We start from the raw sequence: 27954 nt of genomic DNA, 5'->3' as shown, positions 1-27954 counted from the left end.
TCTTTCTTTCTTTCTTTCTTTCTTTCTTTCTTTCTTTCTTTCTTTCTTTCTTTTTTATCTAATCACTGTCCTCCAAGTGACTTTGGACCAACTATTCTAAAACCCAAGTTATTCTTTAAGTAGCTTCTAGGTGATATTCCTATGGGGGGAGTTTATTTATTTGGTAACTTGAGTTTTGATGAACAGTTTCTTGACCTTGGAGGATACCCCAGGAAGGTATGAAATTCAAGGTCAAGTATTCTATGGATGCTTCGCCAAGATTTTTTTTAATGCCTAAGAGGAGCACTGATTGTACCTGCTTTCAGTTTGTTCTATTATAAATAGTCTTAATTATGTTCTATTACACAGAGGTTTGGGGTCTTGACCATTGGTGGTGACCAATTTATTCTTTTATTGAATATCATCTTGGTCCCATTTGGAGGGAGTTTCATAGCTCTCCTCAGCCCAGTGTTGGAGATAGAAGAGACTTTTGTTTTAGATACATGTTATGGGGTGCCTGAAAGTAGGATCCAAGCAAACTGCTCTGAAAGGATTGTCTGGGAAACAGAAGGTATGGGGGACAAATGCAGTCTAAGCCTCTTTGGTGGAAATCATGGTCTTTAATTATTAATTAAGTCACATTTTTTTTGTTAGCAAGTGCCAGCTGGTTGAAGTACAGAGCTCAGAGGGAGAAAGACCTTAAACTTTAGCTCTTTGGAGATCAGACCCTCTCTTGGCACCATCAAATACCCTCTTATCTTCCCTTCCACGTGGTACTCTTCTAATATAGGGGCTGTGAGTGTTGGACCATTCTCTTATCCTCTTCGGTTCATGTGAGTGACAGAAAGGGAACCGGTGTCTTCCCAGAGGTGGGGCTTGGGAAAGACCAGCCTCCATTTGCAATTTTGTCTTCCTCTCCCCCTCCACCCTCTTCTGCTTGTTCTAGAATCCTGTTTTCATCAGGAGAGCAGGGGGTCTTGTAGAGAGATCCCTGGCCAAGAAAACAGGAGTCGCCAAATCAGTGTAACTCATTTGGTGCCCCTGAGCAAACCTCTTCACCTCTCAGGACCTCAATTTTCTACCCTGTAAGAATGTGTATTTAAGATTCATTGTATATATGCCCATGTTACATGATCCCTAAGGCCTCAGGACTCCAGACATTTTCTGATTTCTCCCAATGTGGACAGAGAGGTGAGTATACCTGATGAGGATTTCAGGTCGAAGTGAGTACAATACACCGAGAGGAGCTATGGCCTCCAAGGACTCAGTGATGTTTACACAAAGGCTGCAGGCTGGGTGTGCAGCATCCCTGTTCATTCCGCTAGATGCCTGTGTTCTGGTGAGGATTGACATATATGTGTGTGTTTATTTTTGTGTGTGTTTTTCCCCATTTTTATTTATTGATTGATGAGAGAGAGAGAGAGAGAGAGAGAGAGAGAGAGAGAGAGAGAAACATGGATTTATTGTTCCACTTATTTATGCATTCATTGGTTGCATCCTATATGTGTCCTGTCCAGGGATGGAACCTGCAATCTTGTTGTATCAGGATGATGCTCTAACCAACTGAGCTACCTGGCCAGAGTTCATATATGTATTTTCAATGAAGGAAAGAAGAAGAGAGGATGGATGGGAGAAAGGGGATAAGAGATGGCGGGATGGAGTGAAGAGGAGAATCCCATTGACATCCCATAATAAGGGTACAGAGAAGCCCTGAATGGCCCTCCTTTCTAAAATTACCTCCCACTCATCCTGAGCTCTTTTTTTTTGTTCTCCTTCCACACCTTAGTTGTCTCATTAGAAAGAAGTTCCCTCAGGCAGGGACTCCTCACATCACCTCACCCCCAACAGGAACAATGAAGCCAGGATTGGATGCCACTGAAGAGGGACTAGGTAGGGAAAGCCTAGGTGGGGTTGCATGCAGGCAGCGAGCCCCCCAGAGCTGAGGGCCCTAAGGATCAACATGATTCTGAAGGTGATTGTCAAGGGTGGAAGGAGGAGGCAGGGCGCTTGGCCTAGGCTTCGCTGGGGCCATCTTGGACGTTGGTCGACATGTTGTTGGCCTGGAGCAGGAAGGTAGTGTGGGCCATGTCCGCTTCCTCCTTGGAGGACTGAAGGGGAACGGGAGAGGAGTCAGTGTTTGGAGCATTCGCTCAGCGAGTGGGGTTGGAAGGAGAGGATACACTAAATATCTTGAATTCATAATCCTGGCCCCAGCAACCCAAGCCTGTGTGGACTCCCTGTCCTTATGCCAGCCCCCATGCTTACCAACAAGGGCTAATCTAGAGAAACGGAAAGTCACAGCGTCTAAAAATATCTCCCTCTGGTCTCACTACCTCCTTCCGACACATGGAGTGGAACCCTCTGCTGCCTGGGTCTGTCCCCGGAAGCTCTGCCCACACAGTTCATGAGGGCAAGGGGTCTAGGCTGGCATCAGTTACATTGGTTGAGTGGTTCAGGCTTCCTCCACTAGCCCAGGGACACAACACAAGACTGGAGGGGAGGGCTGTCTCCATAACTAACTTGTTCCCCTAATTGTTCCAAATGCTGGGGGTGGCTTCCGTGAGGGAGAGCAGACCTGATAAACGCTACCACCTTGGGATAGGGAGGCTGAGGGAAAGGTAATAGTGACCCAAAGGCAGGAGTCACCTCTGATAGGATTTCAAGTGAAGTAGCACTTGGTTGGGGTGGGGAGGGACATGTAGTGACTATCAAATTGCCCACCAGCCTCAAATGTCTTCCAGGCCCAGGCAAAAGGCCTGTCATGAGCAAACTCTCAAGGGGAGGGCGGGTGACATGAAGTCCATGGGCCCCCAGCCCAGGAGGAGCACCTGCCTGATCACCAACCTTTGATATTTGACCTTCCCACCCTAGGGCCAAACTTCATGCACTTGCCTTCCTCCTCCCCAGCCTCCCTCCCTCCTGCGGGTTTTCAGCCTATAAACAGAGTCCATCTCCTATCTCTGCCCAGTGCCACACCGGTAAAATGCATCTCAGCCTCAGACATTTCTCCTGAACACTGCTTATCCCACCTTCCCTGCTCTGACACAGCCCCGCTTTGAGGTAGTTTTTCCTAATGTCTAACTGTAGTCCCTCATGCTGTATTTCTTTGTCACCCAAAGGAGGCCTCCTTCCCCCTCCTCTCCCTTACCCTCTTGGCCTTCTTGGGCTCTTCAGTCTCCACAGTGTCCTCGGTGGTGGCTGTGAACTCTGTGTAAAGAGAAGGGGGTGAATTAACCCTTACTAGCCTCCCATTCCCATCCCACACAGAGTCAGCTCTAATTCTTTAAAAAAAAAAATGTTTTCATTGATTTTTAGAGAGAGAGAAAGGGAGAGGGAGAGAGAGGTAGAAACATCAATGGTAAGAGAGAATCATTGATTGGCTGTCTCCTGCACTCCCCACACTGGGGACTGAGCCTGCCACCAAGTATATGCCCTGACCAGGAATCAAACCAGCGACTTCCTGGTGCATGGGTCTATGCTCAACCACTGAACCACACTGGCCAGGCAGAGTCAGGTCTAATTCTTGCTCTCCCAGGGGTCAGGTATATCTTCTTGAGTGAGGGACGTACCATCTTCTCCTCCGAGAGACGTCTCCTGAGTAATTGTAGAGGCTCCCATGTTGTCATTGGCTCCAAAATCCCTGGAGTTCTCCAAGTCCGTCATGCTGAAGTCTGTCCTGTAGCTTCCAATTGAAACGCGATCTGTCCGGGGAAAGAGGAGCTGGTGTAGGGATGGGGCTGAGAGCAGGATGTGCTGCTTCTCTCAGAGGGAGCCCCCCAGGACAGCTGGAGGGGGCGGGGGGAGCAGGGTCTCTGGCTGCTCATCTCTATGACCCAAAGCAGACTGGAAGTGTTCTGAGTCCCCTCCCAGTCTCTGTTCATGAATAATCAAGACTCACTGATCCCTGGTCTGTTTGTCACTCTGAGACCTTTCCGTGCACAGCACCTCGTGTTGTGCTCTCATCAGCCCTTTGAGGTGGTATGATGATCCCTGTCCTGAACCGTGAGGTGTGAAATGGGACACCCAAAGTCACATCCAATCAGTTCTCAAATTAGGCTGGAAGTGCAGGTGCCCAGCACCCTGCTGTCCTCTTTAGCAGCTCTGCCTCTGAACTTGGACCTGAGCCATCGGGGTGGCCTTCCAGAGACAGCACTTGGACAGCAGCACTTCATGTAAGTTTGGGGCACCTGCGGGTTAATCTTTCCCCACCCTGCTTTCCCAGAACCTTTTCTGGAGTTTATGAAAGAGCAGAGAACATGGCAGCCCCCCTCCACCCTGCCCCGCAAGGGGTTGGAGGTGGGGGGCAGGGAGCATCCCGGGGCTCACCAACGTTCCTCCTATGCCGGGCTCTAACCACCGCCACCGCCATGGCCCCCAGTGCTAGCACCAGGGCCAGGGGCACCAGCGTGGAGACCAGCACTGTGGAGCTTCCTCCTTGTCCCGCAGAGCTGGAAGAGAGATTGAGTGCGTTAGTCCTGGAAAAGGAGACCTGGGGGTCCCACGTTGTGCTGGCTTTGGCTAGTTCTTGCTCTCAGGTTGATCCAGTCCCTCCTCCTGATAGAACCCTCTAGCTCCATTTTGCTCAGAAACCTTCCCAGACATGGCGAAGGCAAGGGCTGGGCCTTCTCTGCATCCCAGGCCTGGGAAATTGACCTGGATGGTAAACACTGCCCCAGCTCCTGGGGAAGGGCCGAGAGCGCCAACAGCCTCTCCCAAGCACCACAGTGGCAGTGAGGGCTGCCCCACGATCAGGAAGCGGACAGGCTCTCCTGCTCAGACCTGGGGCCCAGCCTCAGGTCCCTGTCCTCTGAGATGCCCTCTGAGTGGGGAGCCCCCAATCCTTCCTCACCTGCCAGCGTCTGCAGATGCTTTGCTCCTATCCTCTGGGTCTCCATTCTCCTTCACTAGTTTGTCCTCTGCAAAAAGGCTGGGATCTCGAACGACTTTGTTCTCGATCTCCTTGACACGTGGCTCTATCACCTTGACAGGTGGCTCTATCACCTCCTTGCCAGGAGCCGCCGCGTTCACTTGGCTGACATCTTGGGATGCTGGAGAGAGCAGAGTGGGGCTGAATTGTGGCTCTTTCTCTACGTTTTCACTTCGGAGGCTAGGGAGTCTGAGGAGTGGGACTTTATTGTGACTCACAGGGTCAGAGTGAGATTTCAAAGCTGTTAGGGTAGGGACCAGGATGACATTAGACGTAGAGGAGTGATGGTCTCTTGTTTGTCACAAATGACCTCTGCCCCATTAACACCAAATTTATCCTTTATTCTCATCTACAAGGCTCCGTATCATAGATCCAACTGTGCATAAGGGCTGACCCACCCATCATTTGAGGACAAGGAGATTTTTCACAGCTTTAAAACCCTGCCCAAGGCCTCCTGACTGCAGGGCTGGGTGCGATAGTGCTGCCCCCTGGTGGGAGCATGGCGCTTGGTTCCTCAGTGAGGCAGAACAGTAGGCCCCAGACAATTGCATTTCTAGAGGGACTAAAAATACCCGCATTAGGGATAAAACATTTCAGGTGACATTTAAGAAAGAGGGTAAAAGGCAAGCTTACTAGAAGAGGTTGCCTTAACTTTCTTTGTCAGACCTTGCAGGAGAAGGCATCTCGCTGTCTATAGAGACCGGGCTTTGGCAGAGTGTATTGCATATGACAATGACTTGGAAATTTCTACATGAAAAGGAAGATCTCTACATATAGAAAGGTTTTCAAATGGCCCAACAGGGCAACTATGGGATTTGTCTTGAAGCTGAGGTTAAATGGCAGGCCTGCTATTTTTTTCTTGGTTTGTGTGTTTATTTGGGATGCCCTTTTTGGAGGGCTGAGACTATGTGGGGGCTAAACTTCTTCTATCCCAGCCTCTTGGAGGCAAACCTGGACCCCCACGCGGCAAGAGCCTTTCTCTGGGGACCAGGGGAAAGCAGGCCTTGGCCTTGAAGACTCACCCTTTGCCTTCTCCTTCACTTCCACGTAGACAGCCACGGTGTCTCCGAATCGGGGTCCATCCTTCACCCCACACCAGTACCAGCCCTCATCATCCTTGTTGTCTGGGTTCAGGATCAGGGAGGTGAGCTGGTTGTTCTGGTCGCAGTTCACAGAGGCCTGCCTGGAGGCCTCGTCTTGGCTGGGCAGGACCTTGCAACTTTTGTTGCTCCACTTGCACCAGTATTTCTCATAGGAGAAGAACTTGCATGGCGAGTGGCAGGGCACCTTGAGGGTCTCTCCCAGCCAAGCAATGGCTTTCTCAGGTGCCTTGAGGTTTGGCTCTCCTGGAGCAGGAAGGGAGGGAGAAATAGGTACAGAAGTTGGCACCGGTGATGCTGCCGCAGGGAAATGGCTGTGGTGGGGACCTTGATCCACAGCTCATTTCCTTTTTGGACAGCATTATAAAGAATAGCATTGTAAGAAATGTAATTAGGCACCCAGGTAATCATTTTTAGGAGTGACCACCAGGAATCGATCAGTCTATCACAGAACAGAGAACCTTGCACACTGGCTTCAGTTGGCTTTCCTTGTTCTTCTTTTCTGGACTCAATACAAAGGCCGGGGTCACTTCAGATAGGAAGAGCTATGTGTGGTAGTCTGGAGTGAAGGCCAAGTGCTGGGAAGGGTGCTTGCTGCAGGTATGAAAGCATGACCTTTCCACAGCGGGCTCTCTCCTGAGGGCTGTCCCACCAGCATGGAGGTGGGTGAAGAAGAAGAAGAGTGGTAGGGGGTGATGATGTTGCTGATTGGAGGAGTCCTGGGCTGCCTCCCTTCCCTCTTGCCCAGTTCAGCTTTTTTTTTTTTTTTAATCCTCACTCAAGGATATGTCTTTCTATTGATTTTTTAGAGAGAGAGGCAGGGAGAGAAAAGAAAAACATGGATAGGTTGCCTCCTAACTATGTCCCAATCAGGGGTTGAACTGGCAATGTGGGTATGTGCCCTGACCAGGAATTGAACCCACCACCATTTGGTGCACGGGCTGATGCTCCAATCAATTGAGCCACCCGACCAGGGCTTACCTTCCACAATCTTGAGCTCCACTGTGAACCACCAGCGAGTATCACCGGAGGTCAGACACCAGTAGAAGCCAGCATCCTTGGTGGTGAGCTGGTTGAGTATGACCGTGTAGGTGCCATTGCCTGGCTCTTCGTACAGGGCGAGCCTGCCCTCGTAGGGTTTGCTCTGCTCCTTAACCAGCCCATCACTGCTCACCAGCTGTGGGCAGCCACTGTTTTGCTCATTCCAGCGACACCAGTACTTCTGGCTATTCTTATCCTTAGGGTGGTAGGGGCAGAGCATGGCCACAGAGCCTCCTACCACACCTTTCATCACAGAGACACTACGTGGCATCGTCGTCTCTAGAAGGACAGAGATGGCATGGAAGAATGGCAACATGGTCCGAGCAGGCTCTTCCCTGGTCTCAGCCAGGGTGGGGATTAAGGTTCATGTTAATGACCTCACCCACCCCAGAAAGTGAGAAAGACTTTCCTAATGTCACAGAGCCTGGAGCTGGAGCTGCTCAACCAGACCCCTGTAATCTTCATCGCTAGTCAGGACATCTTGCTCCTTGCCCCACCTTATTCTGAGCAGAGACTGGAAGGAATTTAAAGAGAAACTATCAGCTCCTCTCTTTACCTTCTTACAAAATCTTCCTCTATAGAAAATTTTGTCTTTTTATTAGCTTGTCCCACAAAAATAGCCTGATGCATTTTCTCCAAATTAAGAAACTATATTTAGAACAGTGTGATTTAAAATACAAACTCTGTAGCACAGGAAAGTTTAATTGTTGAGGACCCCAAGGGCCCTCCCAAAGAGAAGGACAGCCCTTCTCCAAGAAGTTCATGCTGAGGTTCAGTGAGATCCTGGGTAACTGGAGTGGATGAGGAATGTGGTAAGGACCCCACGCGGGACAGAGAAATGATGCCCAGGGAATGTGAGCCCCTTAAAAGGCACAAGGGCAGTAAAGTACTAGTTTGCTGTTCCTTATGAGGGTAACTCCATGCAGAGTGCTCTGGGGTGAGAAGGAGCAGGGATTTAAGCATTTCACCACATTGATGGCTCACCAAAGTAGAGCGTAGTAAGCCAGATCTTGCTAAATAACAATTAATCCTAAGAGATCTTGGAGAGGAAAATTTAGAGGCAGGGTATTGCCTTCCTGGGAAAGTTTTGAGATCAAGACAAGCCACTGATTCTATCATCTGAGTGTAAGGCATGAGGAACCACCTGCTAAGGGTCAGGGAGAAGGGACAGATGGCCCTGAAAGTCCTGGGAAGCCATGTTGTATCCTCACTGTGGCTCTCTGAAGCCCAGACAATCTACAAGTCTTGCTTCAATCAGGAGCTTCGCTCTCCTCATTTCTATTAACCAGGGACAGCCATCAAAATGATGACAGAGAAGAACTAAAGGATAACACAAGGCAGAGGCTGTTTCCTAGCTGTCCTGTACAGCTGCCCACATAGCATCCACTTCAGGGCTTGTCCGTGAGCAGACATTTTTGACTGACAGATGAATACTGAATAGACTCACCGGGAGTGAGCTAGGCTCTCACCTTCCAGATCTCTTCCCTCTCCCCCTCTCTAGTCTCACCTGCCTCACCTCTTCCCTCTCCCCCTCTCAAGTCTCACCTTCATTGACGAAGAGTTGCCAAGCCTGCATGGGAAAGCCTTCCTGAGGCTCCCCATCAGAGTCGGCTCCACACAAGTAGCTCCCTGCATCCTCTTTCCTCAGGCCAGTAATATGCACACTGAAGAAGCCCTGGTCCTTGGGAATAATCAGGATCCTTCCCTCAAAGGCCTGAGCCCTCTTCCCCAGGGTGTTGATGACCACTTCACAGGCTTTATCTCTGCTCACCCGGCACAGAAATTTGGGCAGATCTTTCATCTCGCGGTCCACGGCACAGTCAAAGGTCATGGAGCCCCTCAGGTCTCCATAAAGTAGCTCAGGCTCAGGCTTCAGCACTTTGAGGTCAACATCGCTTTTGTCACTTCTAGAACCATCTCCAGCCTGGCAGACATACTTCCCGGCATCGCTGAGCTTGAGTCGTTTGATGATGAAGCTGAACCACGGTTGGCTGGTGTCCTGAATAGTGATGGAAGCTCTGTTGCTGTACTCGGGGTTCACATACCCATTGGTGTCGGTGACTAGGACACACTGCTCACCTATCTTCTTGCACACAGACTTCCTCTGCATAGAATTCTCAGATGTGAAAGGGCAGGTGATGGTCACTGTGCTGCCCAGGTCTGCTATATAGAATTGAATACCATTATGGAGCCCAGGACCTGCAGGATGAGGAGCAGGAGGTGAGTTGTGACTGCACTTTCTACTTGGTGTTCCCAGTGAAAGTCTGGGTGTGCCTGTCACCTTTACTGCTGTTTCCTCCACGAAGCCCCCCCCCTCCCCCAAGCAGGCATTAATCTTTCCATCTTCTGTGTTCTCCTTATACTTACATCTGTATCACATACATCCAGACTTGTGTTTAGTTAATTATGTTCCCCACAGACTGGAAATCCCTCAAGGGCAGATGCTTTACACATGTTCGACTCCCATGCAGGACCTAGCATGATGCCTCTACACAGTCGGTGTCCAAATTAATGTGCATTAAAATGAGCAGAATGAATGCCAGTACAAGGGGGTGGACTTCAGTGTATTGTGAGAGAGTTTCTAAAATGTACCACAGTCTAAACACGGAATGCACTTCTTTGTGAAGTAATGAGTTTCTGCCATTTATAGTGTTTGACCAGAGGCTGCATCCCCATCGTCTCCAATGTTCTCCTGGATGTCCTACATAGGGTCCACTCGAAGGTCTCCTTAGCTCTGAAGACTCTGATTTTATGAATCTCTATGACCACCTGAATTAACTCTTTATTGGGTCCACAGATAATACTAAGCACATCCCTAAACAGAAAAACATATCTCCTGGAATCCCTCCAAATTTCCTTCCTTAAGACCTTTCTATTTTAATTTCCCTTTATTATCTAAAATTCCCTTGTCATTGAAACCTTGTCACAAAAATCTTTATTTATTTTTTTATTTTCTCAATTAGAACGGGCTTGTTCAAAGGCCCGTCACTTCAGATCTCTGATCTTTGGAAAAGAACTGGCCATATAATTTATGCTGAAAGTGTTGATGGACTAATGGGTCCTGGATAAAAAATGCATTTTCAAAGAAGCCTTCTGGTGACCTGAGGTCTTGATCTAAAGGGTGCACTAGTAGCAGGAATTTAAGGATCCCTGTACATCTCTCCCTGCCTTTTCTACATCCCTCAGCTCATAGACCTCCTGTCCCACCTCACCAAACCCTAGAGTTGTTCTCCTAATGCTCTTGGAAGCTAGGGCCTCATTAAAACCCTAAAATGTAATAGGCTCCGAAGATCTAGAAAAGTCCATCTGCCACCCCCAGATAGGTGCCATCTTTCTCACTCTCATGTTTTGTTATCAAAGGTCCTTGCCTCCAGAGGGAGGAGGACCCGCCACCTTCCCCACCTCATACTAGGCTACCTTCCCCACTCATCACATTCTTCCTCCAGCCCTCCCATTGCACCTGAGATGATTCCCTCTCACTTTCCCACAGAAGCCCAAGGATCCTCACCTGGGATGACCTCCAGGTTCACATCAAAGAACAGGCCTTGGTTAACAATGCCTAAACCACACTTGTAGCGCCCAGAGTCATTCTGGGTGAGATGGCCAATGTCTACCACAAACATGTTACTCTCTGGGAAATCGGTGATGTTGGCTCTGCCCTCATAGTCCTTGGAGAAGTAGGTGTCCGAGATGAGGGTAGTGCAACGGCCCCTGGCTCCCTGCTTGCACCAGTACTTCCTGGAATGCCGGTTGACAGAGGTGGCTGGGTAGAAGCATTTGATGGACACTGAGCTGCCTTCCACTTTGGTCACCTCCTGGGGACCGAAGATGGGACTCTTCATGGAGACCACTGTGGGGACAGAGAACAGAGGCTTTCTGAGGCCGTGGGAGGTAAAATCTGCTGAAAGAATGCCGGTAGCCCACCTGGAGGAGATGACATTTCCACCCAACACATGGGCCTTTTGTGGATTATTTTGCCTGTACTACAGGTAGGCAATTGCTGCTGTTGGGTAAAAGAAGTGATTAATCATTATTAAATTCTAATTCTAATTTATTAATGACAATCACTCAAAGGACAATGGAACGTAAACTTATTTAAAGACTAGAGGCCCGATGCACGAAATTTGTGCAAGAGTAGGCCTTCCTTCCCCTGGCTGCCGGCACCAGCTTCCCTCTGGCATCCGGGACCCAGGCTTCCCTTGCAGCTCTGGCTTCATCCAGAAGGACATCCGTCTAATTAGCATATTATGCTTTCATTATTATAGATTTCCTTTGGTTATTAAATAACATACTTTTGTAGGGTGCTACACTTTTGCATTTACTGTCTGTTATTTCCTTATTTTCCTAAACATACATTCTAGATTATTTTTTTTTTCTAGATAAAAATACTGAGAGCCAGGAAGGATAAGTCATTTTTCCCCAAACCCCATTCATCTCATAGAGATGTTTGGTTCAAGGTCTAGGTCTTTTTTATAATTCCCAGTGAAGAGCAGACCCCTGGCCTTGAAATGAGAAACTTCCATTTCTGTTCCTGATCCACAATCTATTTTCAGATGTGGACTTTCCCCTTCACCTGTGTGATCCCTTCTTGAGGGAATATGCTTTTTGAGAGGGGCATCCCTGGGGATGGGCCTGATCTCAGTGTCCCCAGGGAACTGGATCCTGCAGGGAGTGTGCTGGGACCTGGCAGACGCACCTGGGAGGACAGCCAGCAGACAGGCGAGGAAGAAGAGCGTCATCGTTGGTGGCTCCCTCTGGGCTGTGGGGCCCAGGCCAATTTCTTGCTTGGATGCTGAAAGACAATGGCATGAAGGGATGAAGCTCCTATACCTTCCAAGTCTACATAACCTTAGAGTTCCTGTAACACCAGTTTGGTGTTGTATCTCCAGTAATGAACATAAATCCTATTGAAAGAATGAATGGCTCCCCCTTTCTCATTAGAACTCAAAGTCTTGTCACCTCACAGTACTTTTTGTTCCTCAAAAGTTATCATGTATATTTTTATCTCCTCCACTCATCTGCAAGTTTCTTTGGGACAGGACACAAGTGCCATTTCTTCTGTATTTCTGCCTGGGAGGCATGGTCCTGCGCATGATCTGTAAGATCTCAGAAACGCCTTGCTGGATGGTTGCTTACTACCAACATGTGGGCCCATCTCTCCGTCTCAGCTGCCATCCTGGGAGGTGGAGGGGGGCTGTCATATTTTAAGGTGCATTCATATGAGTAAACCAAGACCCATTGAGAAAGCCTCGTCAGGATTAAAGTTTCAAATGTAACAATGATAGGCATAACCACCATCAGTTGTTTTTCTTACATGTTCCGGGCACTGTGTGAAATAATGTAGGTGTATTGTCTCATTGAAACTTGATATCAGCCCTTATGAGGTAGGAATTCTTATCCACATTTCACATTGGAAGAAATGAAAGCTTAAAGATTAAGTGCTTTTTCTCAAGGTCACACAAGGATCAAGCGTGTGGGTGGGTAAGGTGGGTGAGATTTGAACTCAGCTTTGCTGGGCTCTCAAATCCAAGCTCTTAACCTCTCCCACTGCACCATAATTACACCTCAAATACAGCAGTGTGCTTATCCCGTGTGCTTACTCCTGTTATTTTATTTATTTATTTATTTATTTTGGTTAACCCTTACCCAAAGATATTTTTCCATTGATTTTTAGAGAGAGTGGAAGGGAGAGGGAGAGACAGAGAGACCCATTGATGTGAGAGAAACACATGGGTTGATTGCCTCCTGACCAGGGCCGGGGAACCTGAAATCGAGGTATGTGCCCTTGACCAGAATCTAACCTGGGACCCATCAGTTCGAGGGCCAACGCTATATCCACTGAGCCAAGCCGGCTAGGGCCTTATTCCTATTTTAGAGCCCTCATTGCTCTAAAGCACTGTCCTTTACACTATTTCTCTGAAGCTTCATAACTTCCTTTTAAATAAGACAAAACAGATAGAATTATAGCCATCTTGTGCATAAGAAAATCAAGAGCTTGAGCTGCTGAATGATACGCCCACGATTTCCCAAAGACTTGGTTCTTGCTATCCTGCCTGGAGAGCCTGGGCCAGGCGTCCTCAAACTACGGCCCGCGGGCCACATGCGGGTGTTTTTGCCGTTTTGTTTTTTTACTTCAAAATAAGATATGTGCAGTGTGCATAGGAATTTGTTCATAGTTTTTTTTAAACTATAGTCCGGCCCTCCAACGGTCTGAGGGACGGTGAACTGGCCCCCTGTTTAAAAAGTTTGAGGACCCCTGGCTGGGCAGACGGAAGTGACGGAGAATCCAAGACAAGGCCACTCAGAGGGTGCAGTGCCCGGGGACCTTGTCGAGTCTGTGGGCACAGCCCCAGAGCTGGGGAGAGGTGAGGGTCCCAGGGCCCAGTCTGACCACAGCTGTTTTCAGGACACAAGCTGCAGCCCAGGGAGGAGAGGGGAATCCCCGCTTTCCCACAGACTCTGGCGGGCTTTAAACTTTCGAATGAACTTGAAAGCAAGAGTGTTGAAGGAGAGAAGCATATTAACTGAGTTTGGGCAATAATAACCCCCCTCCCCCCAAACATAAGGAAGTTCAAAGCAGTAGGGAGTCAGGACAGCTCTCCCAGGCTCCCCTTACTGCCCAGCCCTCGATGCTCCCCCCTCCCCTCCAGCGACTCCCTTCACTAGCCTGAGCCAAAGGCAATAGAGCTGTTTATCTTGGTTATTTCTTTTCCTTGGGGGAATTTCCCAGCAAGGAACCTTTTTATTTCCTTGTGTAGATAAAGGTACTCTGTTTCCTCTATTTCTCGAGTTCTTTGGAAGAGGAAGGGGAGCAGGATAGGGGAGGTGGGGACAGATATGAGTGTCAGGTGGCAACTTGAGGCTCTTGATTCTGGTTAATTGTCCTGGACCTTTCACAGCAGGCCAATGATTAACTTCTGGAGTGGGGCCTTAGCCAAATGCCGCATCAGCCCCCCCCCACCCCCCCGCCGATGGGCTCAGGGGACGCTGGCTGGGGGACCACCTGTTTGAGCAACTGGAGTCACCGTGAGGGAGGCTCCCAGGTGGGAGCAAGTGTCAGAAGGCTGAGAAGTCTGTGTCCTCTGGGACACATGGGATGGGCCGGCTGCAGAGTCTGGGGGAATCTACCACCTACCATTTACACTGGCCTTGGGTTCAGTGGCAGGTGGGAGGACCAACTGCCACTTGCTGTTTTAAGAGCCCACACCAGCAGTGGCTCTCCATGGTTCTGGTTCCTAGTCTCTATTTAGACAAGCGAGCTTAATATTTCTGTGAGACTGGAGTGAGTCTTCCCATGGGCTGAGCTGGGGATGCAGCCCTCCTCGAACGGATAAAAGTGATTCGCCCTGGGTTTCAGAGAGTCAGGTGCCAGGGTTTCCAACGGGCATCCCGATGTTCAGCCCAGGCTTCCTCTCATGTGTGACATGTTTGGATGACTGTGGGTGTCTGGGTTTGGGGAGGTTACACACGTGTACCCATTACTCTTTGCACAGCCATGGGCCAGAGATGCAAGCATCAGGCATGCACAACTGGAAGGGCAAATCTGGCAGAAGGTGGTCTTGGAGAGGAAACATAGTCTAGTCCAGTGGTCGGCAAACTGCGGCTCACATGTGGCTTGCAAGCCGCGGTTTGCCGCTCTGTTGACTAATGAGTTTGCCGACCACTGTGTAAGGCATTACCCTTACCCAGAAGTTTTGACTTCAGGTTAAAGACATTAGTACATTATAAAAAGGTTTTTTAAGTGTTTTTCCCTAGCAGTGGTCGGCAAACTCATTAGTCAACAGAGTGGCAAACCGCGGCTCGCGAGCCGCATGTGGCTCATGAGCCACAGTTTGCCGACCACTGGTCTAGTCCTAGGGAAGATGATGGAAGGGCAAGGGCGCCCACACTCTCAGGGACAGGAAATCTTTGCCCAGAGCTAAACTAGAAGCACAATTTCCCTGCTAACAGCTGAAAGAAACTTGGGCTTAGAGAATTGTTAGTGATCTCTTCCTCATGAAATCAGACTTTCTCCCCAGCCTTTGAGATTCAGGTCTCCTGGAGGTCCCAGTTCCATGGGGTCTGGAGTTGGATTTAAAGGATTTGGGTAAGGAAGGAAGGAAAGAACATAACCTTTGTTGGGTACCTCCTATACACCTGGTGCATTTCTAGCTTCTTTTCTTATATGGCTTCATCCGTCTTCACAACAACACAAGAGGCAGATACTATTATCTTCATGTTGAAGACGGAAAAACCAAGGGTTAGAGAGATTCTTGGCCCCAAGACCGATAGCAGAATTGGATCGCTACCCTGTTATCAGTCCTTGCATGAGCAGAGGGGCCTGTTCTTTTGGAATATACATAGGCTAGTATATCACGCATGAAAGCACATTTCTAGTCCTTAAAATAGGAGTTGTTTTTCACTGCTGAGGCTGGGATAGTCTAGATCATTCTCTTTTTACCAAGTCACTGCCCGTGATATACTCATAACATAAGTCTATACAACTGTGGAGTGGGGCAGGGGTATGGGACATGCTAGAGAATAGTGATTATCACCTTATAAAATTAACCTAGCTAGCTCCCGTTCAGTTAGAATGATTGATTTTTTTCAAAATATATTTTTATTGATTTCAGAGACTAAGGGAGAGATAGAAACAATCAATGATGAGAGAGAATCACTGATCGGCTGCCTCCTGTATGCCTCCCATTGGGGATCAAGCCCACAACCAAGGCATGTGCCTGACTGGGAATCTAACCATGACCTCCTGGTTCATAGGTCAATGCTCAACCACTGAGCCACACTGTCTGGGCAGAATAACTGACCTTCAGCTCTCATAGCTTGAGTCCAAACCTTTGTCCATTCAATGTTAAGTTTTCTCCCTTTTCGGAGGGAGAGGGATCTCCTGGACAGGTCCTGGCTAGGCCGCTGCTGAACTACCTGGCCTTTAGCAGCTCTGGGCTCTTCAGTGGTTTGGTATACAGGAGAGGGCCAGGGGAGCCCTCTCAGGGGCTTTCCAGGCACTCTGATGCAAGGCCCTCTGGGGATGGAGAGATTGGTATTTCAGAGGGGACAGAGAACGTGCCCTATGGGGAACTTAAAGCCAAGTGGCAGTTGCTGACAACTCCTGAGAATGTGAACTTGGAGGAGCAGGAAGCTTGGAGCTCAGAGGAGTGAAGAGAGCTGGCCTGGCTGGAGAGGGGGCTTTCCTTGGCCTGTACTGAACAACCCCGTCCCCTCTGTCCCCTACTCCTGAGTCTCATCTCTCATGGGTGCAGGGGCTGAGTACAGACTAGACTGAGCCCAGAAACCACAGCACCACGAGGGAGGGAGAGCAGTCTGTGTGGTTTGGAAGGGCCTTAGGCTTGTGATGACAGGTGAGAGCTTAGGAGAATTTATATAGTGTATGGAAGCCCTGGAGTGCGGCAGAGTCTCCAAGCAAAGGCGATGTCGAGGGAAAGGAATTGGAACTCCAGAGGGCAGGTAGATGGAGAAAGACTAGCCGAGGGGTTTGAAGAAGGTATGAGCTAGAACGATTCAAGACTTTCTGGATTCCTTGTCTAAGTGGCCTACTATCAATGGGAGACTAAAGCAGAAGTTAAGCATTTGAAATACCAGCTCCATGAAGCTTTGGGAATAAGCCTTTCAACAAAGACTTAGAACCCTCGTTATTGGCTCCATCCCACTATCTCATCCCCTGTACCAGAGAGCAGCTCCTTGAAGGCAGGGGCCAACTAGACTAATCTCTCCATCCAGAGGGTTTTGCACCAGAGTGCCTGGCAAGGACCAGCTGCACAGCAAAGGCCGATGGGATTGGGAATGTTACATCCTTTTAGCTCCTCTCTGAGAAAGAAAATGTCAGAATTAATTTCTTTCACTTTGCCAAATGCCTTCTTGGTTCTGGGCACTAAAGGGACAGTAGCATGAAGAAGAGCCTAGTGCAGTGATGGGCAACCTTTTGAGCTTGGTGTGTCAAACTTCGCCAAAAAACTGAGCATAACTCGGGTAGTGTGTCACTTTGAGGAAAAAACATTATTTCGTAAATGTTTCATCCTCAGGAGCAGCAAATGTTTCATCCTCAGCATGCGGCCGCCTCAGCGGCCGCGTGTCATCAGAAATAGCTACGCGTGTCAGTGCTGACACGCGTGTCATAGGTTCGCCATCACTGGCCTAGTGGATGGAGGACAACCCAGAGGCCAGAGTCCTGCTCTGTCACAGGCTACAGAAGACCCGTACCACTGTGCTCAACTCCCTCAGAGCCCCTGACTCTTCTAGATTGAAGGGCTACTGTGGGATGGGGAAATAGGGAGGGGGATAGTGGGACAATGTATATGGGGGCACCTTAAATAGTATAAAGTTCTCTTCAGCTGTAAGAGATTGCAATTACTCAAGCACAGGAGGACTGGGATCCGTGCACTTGACTTTCACGGTTGCTGTGCACTTGGAGAGTGGCACAGAGCATGAGCTCATCAGCTTGGCTCTGAGCTCTCTCCCTTAGGGGCTGCATGATTCGGGGGCAGGGTCTTTAAATTATTTGAGCCTCAGTCCTCATCTGTAACCTGGGGATAATTATACTGAGTACAGAGTTGCTGTAGGGATGAAATGGAACAACATATGTAAAGTCTGGTATGGTGTCAGAATTTAAAAAGTGTTAGTTTCTTTTCCATCTCCTCTCTAAAATCAACACAGTCTTCTCTTTTTCTCATCTTAGAATGAGAAGAGAATTCTATTTACTGAGCATCCTTTGAAGACGGTGTGTGTGTGTGTGTGTGCGCGTGTGTGTGCGCGCGCGCGCGTGTGTGTGTGTGTGTGTGTGTGTGTGTGTGTGTGTGTGTATGTGCTGCTCAGATTGGACTAGCATGGCCTGAAAGAGGAGACATGTGTTATGTACTAGGATAGAAATGAGGGGCAGCATTTATAGTTAGCACACACTGAATAATTTCCTAGTGCTTTACATGTGTAAACTCATTTAATCTTTGCAGACACCCTACGAGGTAGAATTAAACGGGCAAACTCATTTCACAGAGGCACAGAGAAGTTACAATCTTGCCCAGCTGGTAAGTAACTGCGATGGGATTCAAATGCAGGTGCTCTGGATTGAGAGTACAAGCTCTCTGTCATTGTGCTATACTGCAGGGCCTTGAGGTTGAGGGGAAACAATTGGGAGAAGGAAATCCAATCATAGAGAAGTTAGTTCCGTTCTCTGCCCTCCACCTTCCACAGAAGACTTAGTTCCAGCGAAGGGACACCTGAACCCCGAGGTAGGTGCCAACAAGACATTTCTTCCTGGAAATAATAATGGCTGCTATTTATTGGGCACCTATCATGTGTTGGGCATGTTACGGTTGTTTCCTGTAACCAGACACTTGCCTCCAAAGCTTCTCTCTATCATGTCCTACTGTGTCAAGGCCAGGGCCTTGGCGACTGTGGCCTCGGCCCACTCAGGAAGGGCGAGACACAGATGCGGGGAGTCTCTGCTGAGCACGTGGATGGGTCATGCTACTTTTCAAAAGGTGGTTATTTCGTTTCTCAGGTGTGTCAAAATGTCCCCATGACCACATCAAATGACTGGGCCAAAACGTCATCGCTCATACATGTGGGTGACCTGACACCACTCGCACTAGCTCACGGAGTCTTAGTTTCCAGACTGTAAAATGCAATCGTGACACCGACCCTGCCTACCTTCTGGGTTTGGTTCAGGTGGGAATGAGATTAGAGCCGGGGGGTAGGTGGATTTGCTACGTGGAAGTTGCTGCTGTCGCTCTTTTTATAAAACAAAGCCACCAAGATCTAGGGCTGCCCGGGGACAGGCAATGACCGTAGTGCTAGATGCTCTCCTGACTCCTGGTCCATGGCTCTTTGTGCTGCAGCCCCACATCCAGGCCAGAAGGAGGCATGCAGAGTGCACAGCTGCTCTGGGCAGACCAGACAGCGGCCTTCTACCCTAACCCAGGAATCCGTGCATCCCCTCTCCAGATGTTAAGGAACCTGTAATTCCCCCTCGTGAAGGGGAGAGGGACGGCGAAGGCTGTGTCCAAAACAGAGCCAGCAGCTCGGGCGACCCCAGGCCCAGAGGATGGAGCTTGTGCTGGAGGGGCAGGGCTGGCTTGGGGACTCTGTCAGGATGGGCAAGGGGAAGAGCATGGAGAAGAGGCCTATGTCTGCAGATCCAGGAGTAGCATCAGGACGCCAGAATGCCGACTGTCCCGGAGAGCGGGTTCTGTCCACCTTACTCGCTCACCCTGAGAGGATCTCATTTCCCCCACCTTAGCAAGGGCAGAACGATACGGTGCTTCACATCATAGAGTAAAGCTGGGTTGAAATTAGGCTCTCAGAGTTTCCTCGAAGCCCAGGAAAAGGGGCTGCACGAGCCCTCACCCGGAAGCTGGAGGAGGAGAAAGCGTCAAAGGCTAGAAGAGTCGCTGCTATGTGCCGGGCACTTTATACGCGTTATCTTACCCAAGTCTGTCTGATGCTCACAAGTCCTTGAGTAACTGAACTAAATCAAAAAACACCCAACAGTTGTTACTTTTGCTCAGGAGTTTTCAAAGCAATTTCACACATATTTGAACCTCACATCTCAACCTCACATCAACCCTAAGCGATAGGAGTTATTTTTATCCACGTTTTACAGAGGAAGACACTAAGGCTCAGAGAGCAATTAGGGGACTTGCCTAAGGCCACACACAGCACCTGTGGAGGGGTTAGTACGGAGCTCAGAGAATAACTACATGTGCTGACCACAGACACCCCTCTTCCCACCTGCTAAAATTCCACAGACAAGGGGTGGGGGCTTCCACACACGTGCGTCCTTACCCATCTCTCTGGGATCTGCACCTCTACTCCCCCAACATATGCTCCGTCCTCCTCGCCTGGCACTGGGAGGTTGAGAGCTGTGAATGTAGGGGGTTGCCCAAGCCACCATCCCAGACCCTTCCAGATGGCATCCCATGTGGGGATCCCACACTTACTTTTAGATACTTCCTTCTCTCCCGTCGAGTCCGGTTCGGGGGAACAGCCTGCTGGCTAGTCCACAACCCCTGCCTTCCTGGGAGTTGCCAGCAGGACACTGGATGCTGCTGCCAAAACTGAAACTATGCACAGTGCTTGGCCCACACCTGGGTTCTTAAAGGGACACTCTCCCACAGGCATGGCGGCCAGCCAGGGCCACGTGACTCCCACAGGTCCTTGCTTTCCTTCCCCTTCAGCTTTCTGGGCTGCCTCCACTGCTTCCCCTTGACCTTGGGGAGACTGTTACTCGGGAATCCCCACCTCATTGCAGCTAGAGGATTTGAGAGCATGAAGAGCCAGCCCTTCTGTCACTTTCTAGCTGCGAGGCCCCAGGCACATCACCTTCATATTTCTTTTCAAGTGGAAAATAGGGACGGGAACACCAAACCTGAAGGTTGAGGGTATAACCCGATGTTAGATGTAAAACACCAGGCCCAGGCCACGGTATGATATCGATATGCATTGGATGGGGCACAGGTGGCGGGGATCAGTCTCAGCTCCCACTCGGGAACACTGCCCCCCAATCCCTAGGACACAGCCTGGATTGAGCGCACTCTACACATCTTCTGTGGAGCCCCCTGACCAGCGCCAGTGCTCCCAGGATCTAGGGGGACGCGGGTCTTCTCTTTCCTCTCCTAGAGGAATGAAGACGCTGGCTGCCACCGGGCTCCCCTGAAATGGTGAACCTCCGAGTCTTGTCAAGACCTGGGCTCCGGGCCACATCAAAGAAGGTGCCGATCTGCGAGCTGGAGTAGAGAGCCCCTTCTCCACCTCAGCGAGTCCCTCGTGGCCTTCTGGTCATGACCTGGTCAGGACTCCCAGGTGTTCCCCAAGTGGTCTTGGCAGTCCTGGGTCACACATGCCCCCTCCCCAACACATACACACATGCCCCCCATCCCTCACTCCATGCCACACAGAATCCTGCCCCTTCCTACCTGTGCAGGGCTGGCTCGCGCTCTCCCTCCGGTGTCCTGCAGGCCAGCCCAGAAAGGGAAGGAGGAAAGGAGAAACAGAGTCCCGGAAAGCACAGGGCGGTCAGAGCCCGGGGGCTTATTTTAGCTCACCACTCACTCACAGGTGGGAACCCACCCACCATCATGAATTTGGATGGCAAGTAAAGAAACTGTATTTTCTATTATGGAGCTTAATTTCTGACCCTAAACGTACAGTTGGACTAATGTAAGACATAAATGACCTAGTCACTTCCAAGCAAACTGGGTCCAGTTCAACAGTATCTCAGTCACTTCATTCCCAATTTAAAACTCGCTCTCATTCTAGATTTTCTTTCCCTTTTGTCTCCTTCTCTCCTCTGGGACTTACGTTAAGTCTGGGGTAAGCGGGCCCACTAATACTGGGACAGAAACTAGGTGAGTGAGGAGGGGAGGACGGAGAGTATAAGCTCTCTGTCACTGTGACAGGGGAAGGAAGAAAGCTCATCCATGAAACGGTTGCTTCTTATACTATTTCGGGACCCCAGACCTTCTTCCATGTGCTTTTATTTTAAGATGGTGAGGTTTCCTAGATCATGACCCAGTGTGTGTTCCCAGGAGTCCCCAAAACTATCTTAGCAGACCATGTCAGACACATATGCATGTACACACACAGGTGTGCACACACACACACACACACACAAAAACACACACACATGTGTACACACATGCACAGATACTCACACACATGTGCATAAAAGCACACACATGTGCACACATACACACACATGCACAAACACACACACACACACACTCCTGAAGCCCACCTGCTCTATGGCCCAGCTTAGGGAAAGGGAAAATGAGAAGTAGAGCCCAGGTAAGAACCAGGAAGTCAAAACCCTGCATCTTATTTTGGGCTCAGCCACATGCTGTGGTGTGATTGGAGTCCCCCAGCTTCCCCTCTCTCACTGTGGTTTCCCCATCTGGGACTCGGAGCCCCTAAAAGTAACCCCTGCATCCCATTCCTGGGGGAGGAGGGACTGGCCAAGAGGGCCTGATTGCCCAACTCAATAATAAGGATGGTAACCGCAGTCATTATAGCTTCCAAAACTTACTTCACGTGCTTAAACTCTCCCTTCTCTTTTAAAACAATAGTATGAGGAGCATATAATAAGAACAGCTTCTCATTTGACTTTCATGACTCGGGATTTGGCATGAGTCAGTGTGGGGACCCGCAGAGCACTGCTCGGGGGTCAGAACTCCTGTGTCCTGGTTCTGGCTCTGCCTGCAGTTTGCCGCTGCCAATCGCATCCTCCTTTAGGGCTGTGATTATTTCAGCTGCTAAATGGGAGGGCTGGGCCAAATGGTTTCCAGGGCTTTTCTACTTCTAGGATTCTGTTTTCACTGAGCACTGCATTAGGGTCCTGGGGCTGCTGCAACAAGTCACCATAACCGCCGTGGCTTAAAACAACAGAAATGTATTCTCTCCGTTCCGGAGGCCCAAAGTCAGAAACCAAGGGGTGGACAGGGCTGTGCTCCCCCTGGAGGCTCCATGGAGAATCTGCCCAGGCCTCTCCCGGCTTCTGGCGGCTGCTGGTATCCCTTGGCATTCTATGCCTTGTAGCTGCTTCGTTCCAATCTCTGCCCTTGTGCTCACTGCCTTCTCTGTGTGGCTCAGAGGTTTCTCCGCCTCTCTCTTGTAAGGATGGTATTTGGGGTCCACCTGGATAATCCGAGATGATCTTATCTCAAGATCCTGAACTAAATCACATCTGCAAAGACCCTTTCCCCAAATAAGGTCACATGTACAGATTCCAGGTTTCATGAGATAAACATGTTTTTTTGGGTGGCATTTTTTCAGCCTAGCATGGCATCTACTATGTTCAAGACCAGTTCAAGGTCCAGGCAGATTTGAGACATATAGAAACGGGCATCCCTATTCCCCAAGGCCTTATGGTCTAATTGAGGAGTCATCACATTGCCACCACCGCCACGGAGAACAGTCAGGTGGCAGCCAGCGTGGAGAGGCAGGGCAGCCTGTGGGAAGCTCACAGGCTCCAGGCCCAGCACGCCCGGGTTCACATCCAAGCCTGCCACCTGCTAGCCAAGGGACCCTTGACAAGTTATTTATAAAATGGGGCTAATTATATTTACCCTATACGTATGTTAAAAGGATTAATATAATGTGCATTGGCTGGCATCTGCTAGCTGCTTATCGATCAACTTTAATAAATGAGACAGCATAAGCTTTCAAAACAAACAGTTATTCCCCACTGATCCATGAAGAACCAAGGGCGCAGAAGTGGAATGACTTGCCCAAGTTTGCACAGTGAGGCAATGGCATCGATGGGGGCAGCACCAAGGTCTCCCAGCATTGGGCATTTCCCCGCTTCTGAAACCTTTTGGATTGTGTTTTCACAGGCAGTAAAGGACTCCCCTTTGCCCCTTTGATTGATCTTGGAAAGGTTGGAGAGGACCAAATACACAGGCCCACACAGGTCCAACCCTTCAGGTTGGCATCCTTAGTTTGATGCTTCAAGACCCTGGGTTGACCCAGCTACCAACAGAAGGGGAGATCTAAGCCATACAGTTCTTCCCCACGTCTCCACTGCCCTTCCAGCACCCCTCACTGGGGATTGGTTCCTATGAATGTGGTATGTGAATGAGGTAAGAGGACAGATGAAATGCCTGTCACTGCTGTTTACTGCCAGCTCTCTGCTCCCACATGCACCTCTTTGGCTGAGTCAATGTTAAACCCCTGCCTGGGGGTCAATGTTTAACCTCTGTCTGGAGTCAATGTTTAATCTCTGGCCAGCCAGCCCTGAAACCCAGCATTCTTCAGTAAGCTAATACTATAGAGTCACTTTAATATCAATCACTGTAAGACAGAAGTGTGACAGTGAATCTACCAAAGCTAACTAGCCAGCCCCCTCTTGCCACACACACCCCCACTTTTTTTTTAAAGGATATTGACTGTTTGGGATACTCCATGCCCAAGTAGTTTCACACTTGCTGTCAACAGATAATGATCTGGTATTTCCTCACTCTAGTCGTCATTCGTGGCAGGAGTACAGCATCTACTCCTCCTGTTCTAATGTCAACTTTTGGGCTGGGGGAGGGCATGGAGTGGGGACTACTGCCCTTGTTGCTCAGCTCGGCGCTGCTGGCTGGCCTTGTGGTACCTTGTGTGGTCGCTGTTTAGAATGCCACTGAGAGAGTGGGGATGGGAATAGTACATTTGGTTGGCTGGACTTGGGTAAACTTTTAGGGAGTTTCTGAGTCCAGACTTAGGTTCAAAGGCGGGAGCCTTTTGTCAGGTGAGCTTCCCTGTTAGGGGGTAGGTAGGAAGACAAGTGGCAGGATGTGTCAATGCCAAGAGCAACCTTAGTGAGGGACAAGTCAGAGGATGACAGGCTGGTGGTGGGCATGTCAGGGTATGAAAGAGGGGAGCGGGCTGTGGCCAGATTAGCAGTTCTAGTCACTGGATGGTGTTGGAGAGCATAGTGACATAGTGGCCACATGTATGCATCTGAGCCTTAAACCATTTTTTTTTTTACATGAACTCACTGAATCACCTCCTGCTCCCTGACCACCTGCCTCCCTGTGTCACAGCCCAGATGTCCAATCCCTCGCCTGTTTTCCTAGCTCTGTTGACTCCCAACCAGAGAGTGAAAACTACTTTTTTTTTTTTCTGGGGCTTCCAGGATGGGGAGGTGTCTGTACTGTTTATCCTTTTGGCTGGTGGAGGAGTAAAGGCATAGATGGCTGTGTCTTGCCCGGAGGAGGCTGTCATTTGTGGAGAGCAAGGAGTGAGGGGTGGAACTTGAGAGCCTAGCAGTGGAGAGCTGGCCATGGTCCTCGGCTCTCTCAATTCCCCCTGAGCCAGAGAGAGTTTTCGAGACTCTGGTTCTAAGTAAGAGCAGATGAACCAACCCTTCCTGAGGTTGCCCTCTCCTACCTCCATCCCTGGCCAGGGAGGGGAAGAAGGAGGAAGATTTTTGGAGCAGACATCCAAAGTCAACCAGTGGAGCGTCAGGTGACAGGGCCCACAGCCCCTCTCATAAGCCCTATGTCTTCCGAAAGACTTGCTGTTTCCTTGTTCCTGGTCTAAACCTGGCCTCTAGCCCAAGGTTTGCTTGGCAGGCAGACATTGAAAATATCCCATGATCCCCTGCAGCCAGTGCCCATCTGAGCTGCAGCATTCCCATCTGTACAATGGTGTGCAATCTACTTCTTCCTGGGGATGGATGCAGTAATTAATTTTTAGTTGTCTGCACTACACAGGTAGACAGTGCTGGCAAAATGAGGAGCGTAGACCCTTGTCGTCCTCCCCATGCCAGGCTCCGGAGAAACAAACTCCCTGATGCCCCCTTCCTGAACTCTTGTCAGACGTGAAGTACATTCAGACAAATTGCGAGGCAACTTAGAAAACACTTTGGGTCATGGCAGTCCTGCTTCTCTTCCTCCTCCCTAAGATATTCAGGACTGGGGAGCCAGAAACTTGTAACATTAGGGAACGAAGTGGCCCTTAACTAACCCTCTAGGTTCAGAGCAGAACTGTAGATCTAGGTCCCAGCAGCAAATAAGCCAAGGGTGGGGACTCGGCCAGAGGCTGGAAGAAGCAGGACACAGAAGACTCTTGTGATAATTAAGGAATGAGTGTGTGTCTGCAACAAAATGGGACCCGGAGGCAAACGGTGGCCTCCTGGCCCAGAGCCTCAGTGCTCGCTAGTGTGGGATTGGGTCCTCTCCCGGAGCGGGCATCTCTCTGCTGCCTATTTGGGTTTCAGCTGAGCCCTCGAGAGTGGACCATAGGTGCCAGCTTACCCTCTTGCTGACAGTAAAGGGAACAGGTTGGCCTGGGAGGGCCCGTGTAAGACAAGCTATGTCACTTTATGAGGGGTGGAGAGCTTTGTGGTGCTGGACGCTCCACAGAGTCTGTTTCCTTTTGTGTAGACTCTCCATTCTCTAGACAATGTTTGTCAGGCGCTTTGTCTTGGAATAGCTGTACCAATGAGAAACAATCACCTAATCCATGTTTACTTGGCTGAAGTACATGATGGGTCTTTCCGTGGAAATACCTTCCTCTTTGCATCGGACTGAAGCGGCTAGTAAATTGATTCTGTATTTCACTGGCTGCTGGAGGAGAGGAAGAACCCACCCTCAAAGTCTAAGTGGAGAACAAGGAACTGTTGTCTAGGGGTCGGGCATCTGCGCTGAGTTACCTGAGAAAGATGGACCCCCCCCCCCCCCCCCCCCCGCAGGGAATGAAGATCTGAGCTCAGTTTGTACAAACCCAGGAAGGACCTCAGGGCTGGTGACTGAGTTTTCAGCTGTCAGTTCCAGCTCCCTGAGCTTTTACATGCCACTTGGCCAAGACAGGAATATGCCAGTTAGGTGACTGAAGAGAACAAATTAGTGGAAATGCTTATGAATCTTTCTACACCTGCACCTAAAAGGGGAAAACAAAGGAGGCTTTGGGAACCTAAACAGGAAAGGACCTGACCAGATACCCAGACCATACCTCCAAGCATGGAGGAAGGCAGAGCGGCCTACCGATCAAAGATTTAAGCTGTGGGGGTCTATCACTCACGTTGCATTTAATTCCCAGCTTGCCCTTTCCCTAGGAGTATAACTAGTGAATGTCTCTGAATTCAGTTTTCTCATCTGTAAAATGGGAATTATTATACTTAACTTACAGAAATGTTGCATCCAATACAATAGGGGTATGTGAAAACACCTAGGGCGGTACCTGCTATGTGGAGACACTTTAACAAGTGGTGGTGGCATTAATAATAGAGGGGAGAGTGAAAGAGCTGTGCCCTGAGCCAAAGAACCTGCCAGATCATAGAGAAGTCAGTGCTTCCTGGGTCTGGGATTAGAAATCGCCATGGACATGTCCTGACTCCAGCCTGGTGGTGGATGTCTGTCTCCCTGCCCCATGTCCTCGTGGTGTGGCATCATGCTAGCAGGAGATATACAACGAAAAACAAACCACTGATAGTACCAAGCAGTGGAGTTGGCTGGCTTTGCCTATTCTGCGTCTGGTCCTTTAAGTCAACCACTCCTGCCCCATTCCATGCATCAGTTAGTCCATAAAAAAGAAGCTATAAACACTAGGGGCTGCCCCACTTCCGTCCTGGCAAAGATTTCACTCAGATCTTATCTCTGCCCAGTTCCATACTCGGCCCTGAGACTCTGATCTTGGCTCTGTTCTGGCCCTTTGAACTTGTACCGGCTCCCCCCGTGGACCTCGGCGTTCCCTATAACACCTTACCTTGGCAGCCTTTTCTACTTCTGGGAGCTGCTCCTGACTTCAGCCACCTGGCCAATACCCTTGCCAGGCTGGTCTCCTCCTTCCCCGTAAGATGGGTGGTCAGGCACGGTGTGGTTCAGAAAGTATTAAAGGAGTTGGGCGGAAGGGGAAGTTCCTATGGAGCTTTTGAGGAAGAGTGGGGTCTGGTCCTCCCCGTTGGAGTAGGAATAGGAAAGTCTTGTTGGTTTTATGGCTTAGTGCAGGGATTGGCAAATTCCTGCTACTTGTTTCTGTAAATAAAATGTTGTTGGAAGACAAAGTCAGCCCTTCATGTATTGTCTCTGGCCAGTTCCTGTGCGACAACAGCAGAGCTGAGTGGTTGTGATAAAGGCTAACTGCCTACAAAGTCTAAAATATTTACTAGTTGACCTTTGTTAAAAAAACAAAATTTAACTGAGTAAATTTTAAAGATCTTGGCTTTATTCAACAATTCGTGAGTCGGGCAGGATCCTATCCAGCAAACAGAAAGGAGCTCCAAGGGACTGTGCAAAAATGACAGACTTTTACAGGCAGAGGGAGAGGGACAGGTAAGTCATACCAGCAAAAAGTGAATTGGCTGTGGCAAGGCCATTGTCCTTAGGGGAACAGCAGGGATCTAGCAGGCAGATACCCTCACTACTGTTGACAGGTGATTCCTGATTGACTGATTTAAGACTACATTTGTGGGAGAGGCTG

At 49.6% G+C, this 27954-nt stretch overlaps 1 protein-coding gene across 1 annotated transcript; it reads right to left on the bottom strand.

The window, feature by feature from the left end:
* Window positions 1–579: 579 nt before the first annotated feature.
* PIGR (polymeric immunoglobulin receptor) lies at window positions 580–27425 on the bottom strand. Its single transcript, XM_079761309.1, has 11 exons — window positions 27241–27425; window positions 11744–11839; window positions 10556–10897; window positions 8593–9246; window positions 6988–7326; window positions 5929–6252; window positions 4829–5027; window positions 4306–4427; window positions 3549–3680; window positions 3128–3186; window positions 580–2087 (listed from the first exon to the last, which is right to left on the bottom strand). Exons 2-11 carry the CDS (start codon window positions 11784–11786, stop codon window positions 1992–1994), a joined length of 2310 nt encoding a protein of 769 aa, XP_079617435.1. The 5' UTR covers window positions 11787–11839; window positions 27241–27425; the 3' UTR covers window positions 580–1991.
* Between the last annotated feature and the right edge of the window lie 529 nt (window positions 27426–27954).

This window comes from Cnephaeus nilssonii, assembly GCF_951640355.1.
Source record: "Cnephaeus nilssonii genome assembly, chromosome: 21".
Classification (NCBI taxonomy): Eukaryota; Metazoa; Chordata; class Mammalia; order Chiroptera; family Vespertilionidae; genus Cnephaeus; species Cnephaeus nilssonii.
The sequence above is the reverse complement of the archived record's forward strand: the minus strand, read 5'-3'. Positions and strand labels throughout refer to the sequence as shown.